This window comes from Carassius auratus, unplaced genomic scaffold (assembly GCF_003368295.1).
Source record: "Carassius auratus strain Wakin unplaced genomic scaffold, ASM336829v1 scaf_tig00013598, whole genome shotgun sequence".
Lineage (NCBI taxonomy): Eukaryota > Metazoa > Chordata > Actinopteri > Cypriniformes > Cyprinidae > Carassius > Carassius auratus.
In genome coordinates, this window is record NW_020524419.1 from 144,098 (window position 1) to 166,361 (window position 22,264).

At 36.6% G+C, this 22,264-nt stretch overlaps 1 protein-coding gene across 6 annotated transcripts in view; it reads right to left on the reverse strand.

The window, feature by feature from the left end:
- The window catches only part of LOC113074073 (brain-specific angiogenesis inhibitor 1-associated protein 2-like), a 77,898-nt gene that overhangs the window by 32,454 nt on the left and 23,180 nt on the right, over positions 1-22,264 (reverse strand). For all 6 annotated transcript variants that reach the window (XM_026246792.1, XM_026246790.1, XM_026246786.1 and 3 more), the window contains exon 3: positions 19,044-19,130. In XM_026246792.1, the coding sequence (XP_026102577.1) occupies positions 19,044-19,130 (87 nt within the window). The remainder of the gene's footprint in view (positions 1-19,043; positions 19,131-22,264) is intronic.

The following is a 22,264-nucleotide window of genomic DNA, read 5'->3' on the forward strand; positions in this document are numbered from 1 at the left end:
TTAAAAAAATAATAAGCTGCTAAAATAATTTATTTTAAAAATAAATTATTTGAAAATAATATAAACAATACAAAAACATTTAAAATATTTAAAAATTAAACCTGTAAAATAAATACAGAGTTCTGGCATGAAACTCTAGATGGCGCAGTCCGATAGGTTTAACTCAGTCTGACCTAATGACATCATTATCACACGGCACAGCTGACTGGTTCTCTCCTGTTTTGGTAACCAATAAGCTAGCTGCTCAGCGTTCAAATACATGTCTAGGGCTTACCGTAGCGGTGCAGCTTGCTTCAGAAACCCTCCACCTTCCCCAGCTCCACCTGTATAGATCTGCTACGAGGTGATTCATGTATACTATGTAGGGGTTACTTCAAGTATGTTATATTTACAGCAGCAATATTTCTTACATGCTCACAGCGGATGTATTGGCAGTAGCAAATCTCGTTTTTGCTCTGCCAAGGCAGCGTAGCAGATCTATTCGGCCAAGGCCAAACACATTAACTTTGTCATGTATATTACCATGCCAATCCTTCCAAGAGTTGTCATGAAAGAAACAGATTTATATTTTAGATAGGAACTTAAATTATATTAGATAAGAACCACAAATTCTTATCGAAGCATTTTTCACAAATAATAATAGTTAATAACATAATTTAAAAGGAATCAATTATACACTCATTAATCTCATAAAACCAGGCAATACTAATTTTACATACAGTAAACAGTGAATATGACATGGATGGCATGAAAGGCAAATGCCCAAAAATCTTTACATTGATTACAAATCTAGCAACTTAATTCTAAAATTACTTTTAGAATGTTTATAATGTTTGCGCATGCTTGACACTTCATACGTGACAAAGTTGTTGTATGACCACAAAAATAACATTGCACTGAGCAAAGATTTTATTGAGGCATTTTTTTTTTTGTAAAAGAGCAGCATGAAGATTCTTCAAAATCTCTCTTTTTGTAGTCCATGGAAGCCATAACAGATTTTGTAAATATAAAATGGTAAATGGGTGAACCATTCCTTTAAGGGTCACACAACTGTTACAGATCACAATCTTGAGTTTCACACTCTAATCTTAATTATGATCTCTATGTGCATGTTAAAAGTAAAGAAAAAAACATACAAATGAGCTTTTCAGTCTAAAATCATTCAGTCAAGCAGACATTGCTTGAGAAATCTTTACAGAACAGGAATGAAAAGACTCAGAACAGAGGGAACACGGCACTATAGAGACACAGAGACAACTGTACATTTTGTTCTCTCCTTTATTCATTTCCATTTTCAATCCATTCCTCAAATGCAAGAAATTGCTAAACAATTCACATGCTCCCATCATCTTAAGCTTATCTGAAACATTACAAATCAGAGAAACCTCAATTCACAAGAGTGAAACCGGCTGATATGCAGTGCTCTTTATCTTTCCTGGCTAGTAAACACAACACTTTAATAAAAAAAAAAATAAAAAAAATGGATTTAGTTATTCTGACACGGATATTTGAAATAATAACCCAAATGACATCAGTGGCTTGACTGCAATTAATCTACAGATTGAAACATACAAATCACACAGCTACGTGGTGCATACGTAGTGAGGATGTTATGTCATCTCCAGGACAAACAGTGGCCTCTCTCATAAGTCTCACAGCATGGCACCTAAAGCGATTAAAGAGAATCAGCCGTGCTCAGGCTTACAATCTAAAGAGGTCTTTTGACTTGGTACTCAAACACACAGATAGAGACAGGTCACTCTCTTCTAGTCCTTAATATGATTCTCTACACACAGATCAGAATTGTTTTTTGTTTTTACCAAGCTGTTTTTTGTTTTTCCTTTCGATGAGATCATTTCCTGTTTTTTTTTTCCAGTTTGTGACTTTAATTATTATTAGTAAAAAATTTTTTTTTTTTTAGGAAAGGTTTTAATCACCCTGGCATTTTTGAGGCAAATACACAAAAAGTAATCCAGAAATCCAGAAAACTTTTACTCATTAAAAAAAAGTGCTAATCAAGCATTGAAAAAGGTTTGTTAAAGTATTTCTGAGTACAATACGGAAACTGCATGGGCATCTATGTTTGACTCTTCTCAGAGCTATGTGAAAATAAGTGTAGAATTGAAACAGTTCATTGTTAACATTTAACCGTCACTTCCAAGAAATCCTCCAGTGTACATGTGACAGAGCGGAGCTTCCTTACACAGAAACACAGACACACCCAAACCTTCCTTCCTGATACATTCTGGAAAAGCTTCTTCTGCGATCCACCTTTAGATCATTTATTCACTTTGCAAGCAGACCTGAAAGCCTGATTTTGTTTGGCTCGAGTTAAAGAAGTCAAAGGAAATGAGGTCTGAGGCAGTTACCAAAATAAAAATAAATCAGCGAAATATTGTCTATATAAAAATGCTGATATCAGACCTTACATATAAGATCTTTGATCTGATATGTAGTTAAAGATGTGCAGCGAGTTTTTACAGCAAAAGCCTTTGAGGAAAGGAGCCTCAGCTTTGAAGTGTCTGACAGGAGCTCTTTGTATGCAGGTACTTTAAGCTCTTTATAATGGACTTGTGACATCCGCATTCTCTTTGCTTTGAGCACAGCTGCCTTCCTGACTGACAGACAGCAACAGGCCAGAGAGGAGTCACGGTCACTGCAGAGAGCTAAACAAGGAAAACTAGAACACACACACACACACACACACACTCTCAGGGCCTGTCACGGCCGTCTCCCTTTCTCCCTCACAATCCGCAACCAGCGAGAACAATGGATAGTGAAGCAGGTTTGTTAAAACAATCAAAAAAATAAAGCATACAGAAATAAAAGGAACTATTATTCTTATTCTTAAGACATTTTAATAGGGCAGCTTTATCACCTTAACATTTTTGAGACAAAAAAAAAAATGAATGATTTTAAGTTAATAATAGTAAAAAATTTATGTTTATATTATTTATTTAATTAATGTATATATATCCTTTTTATTAATAATAGTAGAAACACAAAATATAATATGAATGAATAATATTTAATTAATATGTATAATTATTATTATTATGCAAATGTTATGAAGGCATTTTTATTAGGACAGCTTTATCATCCTGACATTGAGACACACATGCACAATATATTTTTTTTATATCAATTAATAGTAATCAATGATGATTATTGAATGATTATTATTATTAAGTTTATTATTAGGATAGCTTTATCATCCTAAAATTTGAGACACACAAAAAAATTGTTAAATAAATTATGTTATTAAAATAATACTAAATATGATCAATTTACAATTATTAATATAATAATAATAATACTAATAATAATAATAATAATAATACATTTCTTAAACTTATTAATTTACAATTATTAATATAATAATAATGATACATTCCTGAAACTTCATAAGTAATTTTTTATATAACAGTTTTATTACGCTGACATTATAAGCATGCAAATAAATCAATAAACAAACAAACAAACTCCAACCTCCAGAAACCTTTATTCAGAAATGAAAAAAATATCTCTATCCTCTGTCACAACCCGCAACGAGGGGTGAGCGATAGATCGGTGTCAGAGGGCAGGTTCTCTTGGGAAAATCTGCGCCTGCAGTCTTGCATGTCTCTACTTGGACAGATGAAATGTGTGTGTGCATTTGGATCAAGTCCATCTAGTCAAATAAGTTGCCCTGTACTTCTTGCCACAGGCTCACCTCGCCGGCTTCATATGCAAACATTTGTCAGAACATCTGAAGAGCAGGAGTGTCGTCACTAACAGAGAGCCGCAGGCAAACCTGACAGGCCGGACCAGTCTGGGAGGAGGAGAGCAGAGTGAAGCACTGACAACGGTCAAGTGTGGAGCGCTGCAGGGTGTCATGGAAACAGTCGAAATGCTCAGGCTGCCAGCCAAAACCTGAACAAAATGGAGGACTCTGTGTATCAGCTTAACATAGATGCGTCAACTCCTTTATCTATTTGTACAGCGAGCAGATTACATCACTCCCCACTGTGCAGCACCTGACAAAAAACATGCATCCCATAGTGCACTGGTGCATCCACTACATCAAACAGCTCTTAGCTGTGTCACACTGTATTACGTGTGCAGTCCTCATTCACACATGCAATGATTTTAATCACCGGAGGTCGTCAAGTGGCTGTATTTTTGTATTTCCATAATGCTAGATGCTCTAATACTACTGGTGCAATGCATCAAAACGGAAAATCTGAACACAAATCAGATGCATTATTGACTGAAATAAGATGGCATTCTATTTTAATGAAGTGAACAGTTTTCTTGCGGACTAAAATGTATATTATGCACCGGAAAGGGTTTTAGTAGCAGTTAATGATTTATCATACTGTACCAAGAACAGGATGGACATGAGAAATATATGGCAAAAATGCAAGGTAAAGCTGCTTATCAGAACAATCTCTTGCGATGCAGATATTTATGAAGCCGAACACAAACATCCCATTATTTTCTGCACACAGCTGCGGCTCTTTCATGCAGCAACAGAATGAAAGCACAACACGAGCCCGCTGCCGCTGCTTAAAATCACATCAGGACTGTTCAATCCTGCTCCTGAAGGCCAATCTTCCTGCAGAGTCTCGCTCCAGCCCCAATTAAACACACCTGAACCAGCCAATCAAGGTTTTCAGGATCACCAGAAACTTCCAGGCAGGTGTTTTGAAGGTAAATGTGCAGGAAGTGCCCTTTGCAGTAGCAGGGATGTACGTAGATGTATGAAACCATCCAACAACAATCAAACACGCTCTCTAGAACATCCTCTGGCTATTGTAGGGAAATCGGATTCATCTGAATGAGACTGTCTGTTTGGATGATTCATTTGAATTAACTAATAAAAAATAAAAATAATAGATTCACTGAATCACAGTCATCATTACCATTGTTAGTAGAAGACTTGTTGTAGTGAAAAGAAAGCACATTTAGTTACATAACAGTTCTTTTACTATTTTGCCTGCAGTTATACAAGCGTTATTTTGTTTTAAATTTATACATTTATGTATTCAAGTTTGAAGGAATAATTTTTTTGTACTAGATAAAGAGTGCTCCTGAATCACAAATCATGTGATTTATCATCTATCATGTTTTATTATTTGCCTGTCTTAGCTAGTTTCAAATATACTGAGCTATTATTTGTTAGTAGCAAAACGGGTAAATATAAATACATACATGTGCATAAAAGAGCTGTCATTTCATAGCATTAGCACAGTTCATTTCTTAGTTCTTATACTGTGTATATACTATAGTAAGGAAACACTGTCATATTCCATGGACCATGGCACGCATTACATGGTGATCATTACAAGATATGTAAAAGAATATTATAATATTTACATGGCACCAAAAAACATGGTAATACCATAGCACTTTTGAGCTGTTTTCAAAAAAGATGCCTACATGTATGTGTGTGTTTGTGTACAGGTCCATGGTATTCCCTACAATATGGGGAACAAAGTTTGACCTTGTGGGGAACTTTTTTGGTTCCCATGATGAAAACAGCTTCTAAATTACACATAATGTATTTCTGTGAGGGGTAGCTTCAGGGCTAAGGGGATAGAAAATACAGTTAGAAAATATAATATTATATATTTTTTTGAATTGGGAATATCCCCATAAAACATGGAAGCCAACGTGTGTGTGTGTGTGTGAGAAGTAGTGCTGCAACAACGCATGAACGTCATCGATTACGTCGACTACAAAAATACGCCGACGTGCGTGAAATGCGTCGACGCGTCACACTGTTTAATTACATCTCGCGTAATGGCATACTGGGAATGGAGAAAGTTGCATTCTATTACAAAAACAGAGACCATTGTTATCAAAAGTATGCAAATACTTTAAACACAGGACAAATAAAATGGCCCATTGTTCCCTTTGTAAAACCGATATGGTGAACCACGGCAGCACAACTGCGATGCGCGAGCACCTCAGAGGAAAACATCTTGGCGCTCTCCGGTGTTACGGTTTAACTGGTTACCGTGTGATCTGGTGACCAACTTCCTGGTTCAGGTCTGATATTCTTGCGCTTGCGGCATTCTGAAAAGTTGAGATGTTTTAACTCAATGCGGTGCGGACGCGCCTGGAAAACGACCGCGTCGCTTCCATTATGAGCGCGCTTTTCGCGCGCATAAATTGGAAATAACGAACTTGAGCGCGCAATAGACGTGATATGTGAACAGCCCCTTAAAAGACAGTGTGCCGCGAGACAACAGTCACAAACCACCGAGCCACCCCGAATCAGCTCCAGATCTCTGGAAACCATGCTAAACCATAGCAGAACCCTGACTACATTTTATGGTTTGTGATGCTAAAGAACATTTCCTGACGTCTCAGACAACTGTAAATTTATGGCTACTGTGGTTTAATTATAAATACTATCATAAGCTCATATTTACCATAGTAAAATAATTTTCTTTGCCTCTTATTTATTTTATACTGTAAAAACTTCAACCACATAAGTTTAAAATGAATAAAGGTTGAAATATTATATTAGAAGTTGTACTTATATTTTTTTTGGTAAAGTTATCCAAAGGATTCATTAGCTAATTAAAAAAAGAATATTAGATTAATTATTTATTAGATTAGTCGACTAATCGAAAAAAATTATCGTTAGATTAGTCGACAGAAAAAATAGTCGTTAGTTGCAGCTCTAGTGTGAAGAAGAGTGGTTTAATGATAAAAATAGCTGGAGATCAGCCATGTCAGGTCAGGGATCCTGTCCTACTGACCCAGTAAAATCTGCCGTGACTTCTTCACCTCAGCATGCAGGACAGTTTCAGTGCTGTTCAGAGACACAGATCACTGAACTCAGTTCAGCTGAAGCCAGCAAACTAGGAGGAGAGCAAAAACCCAATCTAAAGGCAGAAAAACAGCCTCTTGCACAGCTTTACACTACACTACTACAGTGTTTTTCTTTAATCATTAATATACTAAAAGAAAGTACTACATACAATATAATTCCAACCAAAACAGAAATGCAAACCTGTGGTTTTTCAAGGCTTTTATGATTGTGAGCACATCTTTGTGTTTGTTTGTGTGTGTGTGTGTGTAAGGCTTTGTTCACCATAAGAAGCTTCAGGATTTGAGGATGGTGAAAAGAGGGAAAAGAAAGCGGTGGAGATCAGAGAGTGTGTAATCCTGACAGACAACACAAGTGTGTGAATGTAGCCATTAGAGCTGACAGAGATGCTGCTTACACTTCAATCTGCAATTTTTTGGCAGATTTGGCAGCGAAGGGCAAGTGTGAGGGATCCACTCGGCACAGCCTGTGCTCCTCAGCTGACGGGAGGTGCAAACGCTATGATAGGGCTAATGTGAGGTACCAAGCCAAACGCACACACAGCTGCTGGAATGAGCCTGAGACATGAGGATAAAACTGAAATACACCAATGAAATCCAGCGGCTTCACACGCTTTCTCTGAATCAGCCTGTTCTTTGCAGAACCTTCTGCCTGCCTTGTTGTGATGTGTTTGATGCAGAACACTGACTGATCCAGACGACCTCAGGTCTGTCTTGACAGGAATATACCAACATAGCACAGGTTAAAGGCCAGGGGCTGTGGCATTTTTTTTTTTTTTTATCTCTAAAGTCCACTCATAATAATTTTGCTTTACTTTAGTGTACATTGTTGAACCTCAGACCCTTGAACAGTCTGTTTCTACTATTGTAGTGTATAAAAAGTCACTATTAACACATTTTAGAGATGTAAAATGTTTTTAAAGAAGTTTGTTCATAAACACTATTTATTTGATAACTCTTTTGAAGAAAATACAGAAGAAAACTGGAATATTCTGAAATATTATTGCAATTTAAAATAACTATTTTCTGTATTGTAATACTTTAAAATGTTTTTTATTCCTGTGATGCAAAGCTGAATTTTCAACAGCCATTAGTCCATTACTTGGTCACATGATCCTTCAGAAATAGTAATATGCTGATTTATTATCAATATTGAAAAGATATATTTCTTTTTCATTATTCTTTGGCGCATAAAAAAAAAGCATTTATTTAAATTATCAGCATTTATTTCAAAAACAAAAGTTAGGAGTCAGTCATTTTTTTCTGATTAATAATTTTATTAAACTAAGATGTGGTAACTTGATAAAAAGTGATAGTATATAATTTTATTGTTAGAAAAGGTTTCCATTTTAAATGGGCCTAAACACTGTACTTTTTAACTTTTTATTTATTAAAGAATCCCGAAAAAGTATTGTAGGTTCTATTTTCAACATTGATCATAAATTAGCATATTAGAATTAATTCAGAAAAATCTAAGTATATAAATTAAATCACTTTTACCACTGATGACTACACCGACCTCTTATTTTCTCAAAAGTAAGAAAAACCTTCTGTCTTCCATGAAAGAAGAAAAAAAAAGCAAACTAAAGGCAAGCACAAAAAAGAAAGGAGATATTATAATAACAGCAATTGAGAGGAAGCCATCTCTGTAATAAAGTACTGCAGGATGAAAAGCAGAAAGCCTCTAATTTCACGGGGCTACAGAAGCTTATTAACTATTCCAGCTCGGAGCTCTATGAAAGCCATGCCAGACGAAGCATATATACAGCAAGGATCAAGACACTCGGCACATATGTCAAGACAGCAAATCAAGGGCAAGGTGAGGGAGTGCGTGTGGGCCCTCGTTCTCCCAGCATGCAGTGCAGCTCTCAGAAATAGAGCAGGAGAAAGCAGGGCTCCTGGGACCAAGGCACAGGGCTAATATAAGAGCTCCAGTGCTCTCATTCCGACAGGCCCAGGTGAGTGAGTGAGAGAGAGAGAGAGAGAGAGAGAGAGAGAGAGAGGCTGTCAGAAGTTATCATAGCACTCAGTCTATGTTCCATTAAAAGAAGTGACTGAGCAAAACACTTTCCCTCCTAAATAAACCACAACCCTTCTAGGCTTGCTAACATCTACGAGTACCATTAGCCTGCTTCCTCTCTGATATACTGTATGCGAAACATCCAAAAAATAAAATACCAATAATTACAAGTGCTTAATCGCTTTTGCAGTGCTTCGATCTTACAAATTAAGGTTACAAAGTAGTTATTTTGCAGCGGTGCCCAAGAAAGAACCATTTCAGTTACACAAAGAACCTTTCAGAGAACAGTTCTTCAAAGAAAACCATTTTTATTAGTGTGAAGATGATTTTAATAATCTTAAAAAACCTTTGTGGAATAAAAGTTCATAGGATGTTGGAGGTTCTTCACGGATCCAATGATGCCACTAAAGAAGTGTATTGATCACTGATATTACAATGAAAGGGAAGCACTGGAACACCCAATATGGTGGCTCTCGCCTTCTAAATAAAAAGAGCCTATCGCTAATGGACCCTTTTCACATTTCCGGGGTTCTCACAATCAGAAGTCACTGTAGGTTAAACTTTTTAATTATTTAGTAATAAACACAATTAATTAATGCCAAGATTTACAGTACTTGCCTTGAAATGGACTTTGGTGGTGGATGCCAAGGTGTTCAAATCTCACAGATGCTAGCCTTAGCAGCTAATATTAAATGCATTCTCAATCTTCTCAAAGTACTCGCAGGCAGTGTTCGTGGATCTCTGGGGAGCAAAACGTGTCACCGAGTTCTTTCTGCATCAATATCTCTGAACTAATTCTCTGGCCACTCGACCTAAACCACTGGGGGAAATGCTTCAGACCTGACAGGAAATTAAATCGGCATATCACCACATCATTTGCCACTCAGAGGGGCGCCAATGCTGATGAGTCCTAATTATGTAACAGTTTTGCCCATTATACAGTAGGAATGGGCGCAGAAACGATCTGAAAAATACATCTCAGCAGCCTCTTTTCACATTTAAATGATCAGAATCCCTCTGAGGGAAGTTCACTCGGCCAGCCATCTTTACACAGCAATTTTCAATATCGTACTTCAAATCATCGATAAAAATGGTATAATACATGTAGCTTCTTTAACTGAAACGATGGCTAAAACCTTTGACAGCAATAAAGCAGCGCCTTTATTAAAGCTCTTTTAAATGAAAGGTGGGACTTTCATTCAGTCTCTGGAACTTTACGGTTTTAAATATCTAGTTGCCATAGAAACACTCATATGAGAAACCATTCAAAAGCTCCAAATTGGAACTTTCCACAAATGTCAGTCGCTCTACATAAAAGTTCCATTTGGAAAAGTTTGCACAGCATTGTTAAAGGCGACTTTTCTTCTCTTAGTCGTGTGTTCTCTCCTCAGGAAGTTTCTTTATGTCAGACGCAAGAGTCAGTTCTCATGAATATTAAGGCCTCTGACATTCTGATTGGCTTAAAGGTTTGTAACTGATAACAGTCCATTGAAGAATCAATAGGATGGCTTCTGGTTGGTCATTGGTTTATGTATCTAACTACAACTGACCGCTTCAATGCCAGTTTGAGATGTCTAAGGCTTACTAATATAAGTCATGTTTGGTTTCTAATCAATACTAAATTATCAAATACTGAGATTTAGTGTTAATGCAAATGTACTTTGTTCTACTGAAAATAAGGTAGGATCCAGAGTTTGTCCTCAGACGTACAGCTGGAAGGTTTATGCAAGTAAATATTAAGAGATGTATAACTGTAGTGCACACTGTCATCAGGCTCTTTTGTAGGCACGGTGCGAGGCAGAATGTAATGCAAATTTGATTAAATCAGTCAGTTATAATTTATCTGGTAACTGAAACTGAATATTTAAAAAGAATAGACACAAACAATGATTATTGCATTTATCACATCAAACAGAAGCCTAACATCAAAACAACATCTTGATCTGAATGAAAGAGCGAGAGGCAAATTTCAGCACACTTTGTTCTTTATAGTAACAGTTTAACTAGCAACTTTACTAAAGCAGTGAAGGATGCTGCTTGATTTGCAGTATTTTAGACCTTTTTTCACTTTGCTGACTTACTGAAGAAGGAACAGTACAGTCCATGGCAAACATCCATAATAAAATCCAATAAGACAAATATTAAACTCATTTTTGGGAACATTCTTGGTTCAATAAAAGTGTAGCTCTGTCAACAACATTTGTAATAAAATGTCAGATCACCACAGAAAATGATTTTAACTCATCCCTCAGTTTTTACATGAAGTACACAGAGGAAGTACACTGGTCTAGACAGTACACATTAAAATACACACTGAATGTACACTACTGCACTGTAATGAATAATCTGAGTAAATGCTGCCAAAAAAGTACACACTTTTTCATGCAAATTTGCCAAATTATTTTCTGTGGCAATCAACACTGTGCCATAAATGCAGTTTTCAATATATAGTTCACCCAAAAAAGAAACCTGGTGAACCCTCAGGCCATCCAAGATGTAGAGGATTTTGTTGGAACAGATTTGGAGGAATACAGCATTACATCACTTGCTCACCAATGGACTCTCTACAGTGAATGGGTGCCGTCAGGCTGAGAGTCTAAACAGCTGATAAAAACATCACAGTAATCCACATGATTACAGTCCATTAATTAAAACCATTTCAAGTGAAAAGTTGCATATTTGAAACAAACAAATCAATCAAGGCGTTTTAACATCAATCCATCTTTAATTCTGACCAAAATACAGAATTCATAATAATATTTCCTCCAGTGAAAAAGTTGTCCTCTCACATCAGAACCCAATGACATGTTTGTTTAATACAGTTTTGGACTGCTCTTGCTTGATGGTGATTGATCTGTGCACATTTCTCTCCTGATTCGTACAAGACTTATCACTATATAAAAAACCAATATTATAATTAGAGGACCTAACAGAAACGACCTTATGTTAAAAACATCTTACTGATAGATTTGTGTCTTAAAAACATGCAGCTTTTCACCCCACAACATATTAATCGATGGACTGGGTTCATCTGGATTACTTGGATTATTGTGATGTTTTTATCATCTGTTTGGACTCTCATTCTGACGGCACCCATTCACTGCAGAGGATCCATTGGTGATCAAGTGATGTAATGATACATTTCTTCAAATCTGTTACCATGAAGAAACAACTCATCTACATCTTGCACAGCTTAAGGGAGAGTAAATTGTCATGTTTTGGCAAACTATTTTTTTTCTCAACACCAGAACATTCCTTTAAACGTGACGAAACTTGCTACGTAACCTTGGTAAGCGTACGGCGTATTGTGATGTGTCGTCTAAGTGCAGTCCAACCACTGTCTGCTTGTGTAAGGGTAAGAGAGTATGCCACAGAGATGTAATGAAGGCAGTAAAACACAGAGAAAGAGATGTGGTGGTGGGAGGAAATGAGTGGGAGGTGGTGACAGGGGCATCATTATCCTAAACAAACCAGTGAGCGTGGGAGTGTATGCAAGAGGGGGAGGAATAGTGTGTGTGTGTGTGTGTACACACTCCCTCATGCCTCACTTTCAGATGAGAATGAGCGCTCTCCACTACAAGTGCTTTTTGCATCCAAGGACACCATATATGAAGGCACGATATTTGCCCAGACTATGAGTGCATGATCATGTTTATGCAAGTGTGTGTGTGTGTATGCGAGATAATTTGTGGCGTTTAATGCAAGAAATATCAGAAAAACAGCAAGGAATGAAGTGAGAGAGAGAGAAAAGCAGGAGCGCGTGTAGGCGGAAACCATTTACAGTCTGTCTCAAAGCGAACCCCCATGGCTCTCTCACCAAGAAAGACAGACACACAGGACTGCAAAATGCCCAAAAGAATTTAGTGTTCCACCTCACGATGCGGGACATCTCCTACCCAAAACAGAGATGAAGCCGTTTGACACTAAATGATACATCTTGCATTTCAGCTCAGCGTTCGGCAGGGTAAAGGAAACCCGTCATTATCCCCGGGGGTTGGCGGTCACAGCGGTGCTGTAGTGTATCTGCGCCTGTAATGGCCAGTTTATCATTTCATGAAGTGTGACGTGACACTCTGATATGTGTGTTTGAGTTGGGCCTGTTCTCACGAGCAGGTGGAGTCCTGTTGTTGATACGGGAGAGGATATAACCTTGGGCGATTCCTCTGGGAGAGACTCAACAAAAAAAACTCAAATGAGGTTTGGGTATGGGCCATGAGGCAAAAAAAGATTAGTTCCCACTCTTATTTCTGATTGGATGAGCTGCGTTTGAAGCCACCGACAATGCTGATAAATGCACACCGGTGACATTTGACCAGAAGAGGAACAAATGTCACAGATTGACCTCTTGGCTCAACATAAAGGATATAAACATCAATGGTTTGCATTACGGATTTCAAAAGAAGTAGTGTTTTGGTATTAAATGCAAAATAAAAATAAAAAATAAAAAAAGGAAATGATACAAGTGTTCATGTAGATTGGTAATAAAATGTATCATCTCAATGGTAACTTCTTGTTTGTGGCTGGATAATTTTAGTGTACAACTTGTGCAAAAAGTGGGAGACAAAAAATAAATCTAATTTACAGCTCAGTTTAATTAAGGATCTGCTTCTCAGTCAATCTCTGACACCAAAAATATTGTATTAGTAGTTTATATCTAATCATGTATTATAAGGTCATTATTTTGATTAAACATATTAATGTTTAAATAAGGGTTATAGTACAGTAAAATTGAACATTTGATAAATTAATCTAAACTTAATTAAATTCTTTAAAACGAAGATATATATATACTTTTTTTTTTGATGTGGTATATTAAATTGGTGTAGATAATTGTGAAATTTCACTAGTATTCAGCCATACTTTGAGATTTTCAAACTAGTGTTATTTTAGTATATATATATGCTATTATTAGCTTTTTTCCAGATTATTTTACTTGAAGTTTTAGTAATTATTTATTTATTTATTTTTTATTTTCTTACATATAAATAATATTAGTTCTTTAACTTAAACTTATATTTCAGTTAGTTGCCATGTCAACATTTCTCATATTTAAATTCTTTAAACGTACATTTAGATTTTAATACTGCTTTATTTCAATCAACAAAAACTATTCTTTAATTTTAGTTTAGGTTAAAGGGATAGTTCACTCGAAAATGTAAGTTAAGATTTACCCTATGATTTACTCACCCTCAAGGGATCCTAGGTGTATATGACTTTCTTCTTTCAGATAAATACAGAGTTATATCAGAAAATGTTTTGATTGTTGTGCATCGTGAATTAACCTTTTAACATTTTATAAACCGTAATCTCTCACTTTTGCAATATAATTCTGTTCCAGCGGAGGACGTTAACAATAAAACCATTAAGCTCTAGAGCATGACATCACATCCTGTTGCCCATATTTGTTGCAGGGTCCAAAGTAATTTTGGTGCTGGAAGCCTAGTTTGTCCGTAGCTTAACATCGCTCCTGGATATAACCTTCCTGCAGAGTTCAGCTGCTACTCTAATCACACACCTGAAACAGCTAATCAAGGTTTTCGGGTTCACTAGAAAATTATAGTCAGGTGTGTTAGCAGACAGAAAGCAGCTACTGTAGATCTTCAGGCTTGAGCTCTCCTGCTCTCATGCATAATGCAGGCGCTTTTGTTCTGGAGTAATGAATGCATGCATGCACACACTCACATCACTTAATCAAAGCAGAATGACTCACTGTGACACTGCTGACGAACAATGGCACAGGTTCTCACAAACCACACCTGCCCATTATCTACATGTAACTGCATTTGAAAATTGCAGTGCAAAACAGCCATCAGTCAAATAGGCTTTTAGTTTTGTCACACACACACACAACATCTTAACTTATCTTGCATTTAAACAATGAATGTCTGGATTTAAGTTAAAAGGATATTTCACTTAAAAATGAACATTTGGTCATCATTTCCTCACCCACAAGTTATTACAAACCTGTATAATTCCTGTCAGCTGCTGATCACAAAAGATGATATTGTGAAGAATGTTGGCTACCAAACAGCTGACGGTAGCCATTGACTTCCATATTATGGGAAAAAAATACTATGCAAATCAATGGCTACCATTAATTCAGCATTTTTCAAAATATCTTATTTTGTGTTCAGCAGAAGAAAGAAACTCGTACAGGCTTGGAACAACATGAGGGTGAGTAAATGATACAGCCTTTTTGAACTTACCATGGCAGCTGCAGTTTCAGCCAAAGCTTCAAACTGTGCTAACTGTGCTAACTGGATTCCAGCATCTGTTGTCAAGTAAAAATAAATACAAATCTCAAGTGTCTTCTACTGTACTGAATGTGTTCGCGTCTTAGTTTATTACTATTTTACAGGAACAGTAGTAATTATTTGTGGTATCTTGGCAGTAACTATGGTTACCCTGGATTTTTGTTTTAGCAAGGGTTGGTATTGATCACCACCAGTGTCATCAAATATGAAATTTAAACTAAAAGATAGAAGGTATAAATGGGAAAAATATCATTCTTTTTACACAAATCTTTTAAGTAATATGCTATTGTGCCGAAAATGTATAGTTACCATAGCACGTTGTATGGGAGTGTCTTTCACACATCAGAGATGATTTGTTGCGTGTATATGAAATGTAACTAGATAGGGCCGCATTGTGTTGTATGTCCAGGGGGTCTGTGACTGAAGATGAGACTCTCTCTGTGATTCACTCTCAGTCGGAGTGAGAGAGTAGGATTCAAGTGCTAATACCTTTTGCAAGTTCAAATGAGAGGTGAACCACACTGTTGATTGCGTTATACATGAGGGGGAGTTTACTCTGCATCGGTCCAGGAAGCTCCCTGTGGAAATGAAGTAACGTAGATGTGCCTTTCATGTCCTGAGCAACAGCTCTAGCTTATGTGACACTCCTGACCCAGTGCGATAGTTATGATCCAATTAAATTCACTGCATTCCCATTTCAAACAGCATTTATACCACAAAAAGGACAGCTTATGCAGACATTTTGAAGTGTGGCGTAATTAAAAGCATAGTTCACCCAAACATGAAAATTCTGTTTTATTTAATCACCCTGATTTGGTTTCAAACAAGCCTTTTGATCATCTTCTAAACACAAATGAAAGTATTTTTTAATGAAACCTGAGAGATTTATGTCCTTTCAAATAGCTTGATTCATATGCATGTCTTTTTACAATCTTTATGAAATTTTGGTGTAATGGGATTTCAATAGAGGGACAGAAGTCTCAGTTTTCATTAAAAATGTCTTAATTCGTATTTCAAAGATGAATTCAAGTCTTATAGGTTTAGAATGACATCATGAAATCATGACAGACGCTATAACTGAGTAACTTGAAGTGATGGTTCACTGTTTTCTTTTTTTTTCTAAGCTTGATTGTGTTTATGGGGTGCAGTCTAACATGTGTTAATGCTTCGTTTGAAAAAAATAAAAAAAGTACATTTATTCACCACTCCGTCCCTTCTCTGAGAAATGCGCTGATCATTTCCTGCTTTTATGAAGTCCCTCCCTCAGCAATAGGCGATGGGTTCTGATTGGTTAGCTAGCCCAGTGTGTTGTGATTGGCTAAATCGCCTCTAGTGCACATCTAAACGTCCCGCCCCTCACCTCAGCGCATGTGCTACGGTTGTATTGTAAACAACGGCATCACTAATATCGCTTATTAGTTTGAGCCAGATTGAGAGACAGAGGATATTATTGAAGGGAATCGTGCAGAACCTATGCAAGCACAGCTTTTTATTTTAGGCCTATGTTTTTTGATTGTTGTTGTCTCATACTTTTAGATACGCTGTTATTTGTTACTGATACTGCGCATCTTAGCTTTTAATATATGGTTTTATCCTGATTAAAGCTTTAATACAGTACGGCAATTGCACACGTGTCCATGCTTAATGCTTCTCATAGCTTTGTGAAAATAAGTGTATAATTGGAACAGTTAACTGTTGGAGCTGAGCTGAAAGGGAGAGACAAAAGAGAGATGCAGAGCATATGAAGAACAGGGGGACGCAAGGAACAGTATTAAAAACCACCGACTTAGAACACTGATTTTGAAACTTGTGAATACATTAGAATCGTAAGAAGACATAATCACGATTCATATATGAATAGATTTCCTACGTGCACCTCTAGTTCTCTCTTCCTCTTCTCTAAAGTAGCACCGCATGGCCTTGCCCCCTTTGCTCCCTTTTCCCGAGGACGGGGTTTATCTGGGATTATGTCATGTCACAAACCCGGCAAGTAACTACTTGTAGTCCCAATCAGCCATTTTTGTAGGCATTAAAATGCCAGAATTTTAATAGAGGATTCCTACATTTGCATTGAACTTTTAGCTTTGTAACTTTGCAGATATTGTTTATGCTCAAACAGCAACATTACACACTAACTAGCGTTAAAAAAGTGAAATCAACCCACCCCTTTAAATTTCAGATGCAATACTGTGCAATACTGTGCACAGCCAATGAAAACAGTTCCAAACAAAGTAAAAGCATGAATCATATGCAGCTTCTTTGTTTAACACAGTAGTGGTGTTTTGTTCCTGAATGAATCAGTGTGTTTAAACAAATAAATTGACTGTGTATTTTTTTTTTAAATAAATTAAATGAGTCACTCATAAATCCAGTCAGCTGTATAGATTTTGAATGAATAACTATGTTTGAATGAATCAGTTGAGTGAATGATTCAATGTCTTACTCATAAAAACTATGGCTGCATAATTTAGCGATGATTAAATCAGTGTGAAAAGAGTTTGTCTTCAGTAGTATTCCGAAAATAGTAGGCAAAAGTAGCAAGATAACATTTTAGATTTGCTGATATTCTCATGTTTACTTCCAATTAACACTTTACTATCCCAATAGGTTGAGTGAATAATACAATGACTCATTCATACAGACACCCGGCTGCATTTAAATATGTCTACTTGCCTAATATATAGCATGCAGCAGTATTACAAACAAGTGGTATGTCCGAATACATTCGAAAAACAGGAGTATCCAGAAATGGTATTTAGAGGACCAAGTTCCACCTAACAGTTCTAATTTCGATTCCATTAAAATCATTAAACAACTGTTAAAAAATAGTGGTAAGGAAAAATGCACAATAGTCAACTTCTCAATGCTGTATTTTGCTTACTGTCAATTTAAAGGTTGGAAATGTCAAAATTACACATATATTACAGTAAAAGTATCTTCATAAGTAGGGTTGGGTATTGTTAGAATTTTTTTTTAGATTTTGGCCAAATGTAAGCTGCTTAAAAAAATCTATCATCACTCTAAAGACATCAAAGTATTTTAAAGATATTTAAAAATGTTTGCTGCATTGTAAAAAATAAAACAAACAAACAACAACAACAACAACAAAAAACGGTTCCCAACCCTACTTATGAAATATACAGCCCACTTAGTAAACAATTTAGATGCAGTAATTCCCTTGTTTAGCTCCTAAATGGATCAATAATTTGAACATAACTCATATCAATACTCAATAACTACTTATATACTGTCGTATTAGTAGAAACTATCCAAATATCTCAAACAAAAGTCTTACTAGGGTCTAAATTCACTTGGGGCTCTCGATAGTGAGGTAGAAGAAAATTCAGGCCATGCCCAAAAGGCCTTGAAAATTCAATAGATAATGGATATCATATCACGCATACAAAGTAGATTTTGCTGCTGTACCTCTAGCCAATCCCTATAAGCAATAAGCATCTTGAGGGTCACGCATACACCCACTCTCACATCCTTGGCAGAACAAAGAAACGACCAACAATTCTGACAGCCTCCTGTAGCAGAAAGTGAAATGCTATTTCAAGATGTTATAGCCCTCGAACTAGAACTGCTTTTTAAACGGATCATAAATGATGCATCGGTGAGTTTCCCTGCAGCATGGCAGATGATTTCCCATCCATTGCTGTCAGCCCTTCGACTTCATTTTCTACGCAAACTGGAGAAGCTGAGCAAGTAAAACAAGGAATAATTCAAGCCAGTACATAAACTACATCTGAAATACTTCTGATTTAGAAAGGTTCAATATAAAGAACTTTTTCAGCTACAAATTCTGACAGTCGGGCCTAATGAAAGCAGCATCGGCACTTTGCTGAGCATGTGGTTCCATTAGTGCGTGTTTTATGGTGTCATTTCAGATCAAGCCCCACAGTTTGCCTGCTCCCTTGAAGCTAAAACAGCACGGTGAGACTCACCCAAGTCTTTAGATCCTTGGCTTTCACTGGCCAACTCTCCCATTCTCACCAGAGCATCAAAATAGCCCTTGGCTGCAAACGTCACACCTGCAAAAAGATAGAGGCAAGTGCAAAAATATGTCACAAACATTCTCATCTCTCATTACAGCAGTATATTTGACGATCAAATGACAAGGATAGGACGGCTCTCAGCTGCGCAAGTTGGTGTCAGTACAGCTCTGGTAATGAGTGGCAAGAAAAGCTATAGGACTAGATGAGTCTGTTGCACAACAGGAAACACAATCAGTTATACAGGAAACACATTTAGAATGAGTAAACATTAGCCCTCCTGTGACTATTGAAATTTGGCCCTTTTTTCTTTACCAGACCAGCCCAGCTGTCCCTGACACACACACACACACCGTTTCCCAATCCCATGCCTCGTTATTGTTTTAAAATGTCAACTTCGGAGAAAAAGAATAAACAGAATATCATTATCTCCAAAAACTCTCCCTAGATTCCCACATGTGTGAGGAAGTGAGAGAGGATGTGTACGATTTTCCAACTAAGAAGTGGTCAAACCTTGGCTGTTTTGGTGTTGGTCTAACTGGTGGGCTAGTTATGCTAGGCTATTCAGTAGTAAAACCCGACTGTTACAATGACCTTTTCTGAGACTTAATGAACTACAGTTTTGCTTCTTGTGGCTCAGACAAAATATCTCTAAACTGTGTTCTGATTAGTGATGCATCGATCTGATACTCAGGATCGGTATCGGCTCTGATACTGGCATTTTCTGCTAGTATACTGGGAATCGGTCAGACGAGACCGATTCAAATCCGATATTTTGTGTATACTATTCTATGTCATTATTGAGTCCCACTAAAGGAACAAAACTGCGTGTCCCGTTCAGTTACTACAGTCAAAACAACGAAACTCTCTTCAAGAGCGCACGGTAACTGAGGTTTAAAACTGTTAAAATAAAAGTCTGCGATGAATTATCCTCTAACCTAATTTTTGTCTTAGATTATGATCATATATTTTTTAATTTGTTATTTTTCATTAAAATGAAGTTATCTATATGTAGTAGAATGTGTTTAACAAACAAAAGAGTGACAAACAGATCAACACAGAGAATTATAGAAATTATATATTGATTAAAAAATAACTGCACTGGTATTGGATTGGTATCGGCAGATACTCAAAATGGTCTCATTGCATCCCTAGTTCAGATTGGTTTGTTGCTCTGTCAATCAATTCATAGAGATATACATGGTCTGACCCAATAATCTTTAAACCTGAGAAAAGTTTAATCTAGCAACCAATCAACCAACCTACCTTAACTTTGCTTTTTTTTGAAGAACAAAGTTTGAAGAATACCATTTATTTGAATTTAAAATGTTCGAACACTATAAGTGCCATTTTTAATCAATTAAGGTGTCTTTGCTCAATAATGGTTTCAATTTTTAAAAAAAAAAAAAAAAAACATTTTTATTCTATATGTTTGACATAGAGATAAACGGAATAGCTGTATAGCACACTAAAAATAGAAATAGGGCATTTGTTTACTGAAGTTAGTAAATAAAACATGTGCTTGCAAAGCAGACAGCTAAGTTGACCATAATGAAGTAATTCAGTTGTAGCCATGTGTCCAGTTTAGAAAGCGTGTCAAAATAGCTCCCTATACTGTATCCAAGGGAATAGCATTTGCAATTTGGTGAAAGTGTGAGAGACCAGGAAAATCCCAACAGCATATGCTGGTGATTTCCATAGGACTGGCAGCACTCCTATTATTAACTAGAGCAGTAAAGAGGTAAAGGTGGCCCACTCATACAGGGCTCACCTGTATCTCCTGCCTCACAGATGTTTACTGGAATCAGCTGCTCAGACTTGCTTCATGACTGTCACTCTTTACCTGTGAATACAGTACCAAGGAGTTACAAAGCCACTGCCAGCAACTATAACTGCAAAGTAAGACCAAGTAGCCAAGACACTGGTCTTCCCCAAAAACCTCCAAGAGCAGCTCAGGTATTGTTATGCAACAATGCTTCCACTAAGAATGTCCCACACTGCACCACAGCTGAAACAATGCCTCTTCAACTCCCTCAGAATGAGAATGTAGAAAACAGGCATGGAGAAAACGGTTAGCTATTATCAATAAAATATCAGCCAGCTTTTTTTATATGGAGAACAATCAATCAATTTGGACCTTCGTCTGAATCAACTGAGAGCCTATGGAAAACCACCCTGCGCTTCTGACTTGGGCAGAAAGGCCACAAAAAATCAGTTGAGCAAAAACTCATCAAGCTGACCAGCTGTGGCTCTGATTAACTAAGGCCAAAGCAGACTGTTGCACTAGGTGAGCCACTATGGTGGATAGTGTTCAGGGCTTATTTAAGGAAATTATGCAAAAATGTGCCTGACAGATGGGACCATCAACTCTGGAAACTCACACAGAGACAACGAAGACTCACTGTATTTTTTCTTCTTCACAGTTTCTGTTTCTTTGCTTCTTCTCCCTATAATATTCTAAGTTGTATAGGCCAGTACAGGAACTCATTATTTGACTGGAATCAAGAAGAGGCCGACATAAAAAAAAAAAAAAATAAATACAAAAATCCAACTTATTTTGGTCACACAAATTATATTTTAAAGGTTGATGGAACTATAAAATGTAGAAAAGATAAACATGACAAAAGTTGACTAAGCAATTTAGTATTTAAATTTAAAATATTAAAATTGAAAAAATAAAAATAAAGAACTTACAACCAAAAAATTAATTGTCACTGAGAAATAATAGATGTTTCAGCTATATACAAGGTTTCTGATTATATTCCATTGTAGAAGTTATAAGTTTCAAGTCACCACTACAGTGATTAGAGTTCTCTCAGTTTAAAAAGTTTACAAGGTTGTAAAACTTGTTTGTGAATTTGCTCAACAAACGGATACACAAGTTAGACTAAGGAAGTTCTACATTAATTGTTAATGCTTAGCTTCACAAAAAGTAAGCATGAAGCTGAATAAATAAATAAAAAATATTGTTAATTTGAGATTGTAGAACTTATGTTTTATAAAAGTGGAACTGCAATCTCCACAATTCTCATCCATATATGTAAGTCTCTCGCTTTGAAATTCTCTCTTTTACTGGGAAAGAACCATGTCATAACACACTCCTCCTACTGCACTCATTCATCTTGCTGTGCCAGAGGCTCTAAAACAAATCAGCAAGAACAATACCAGTCAGA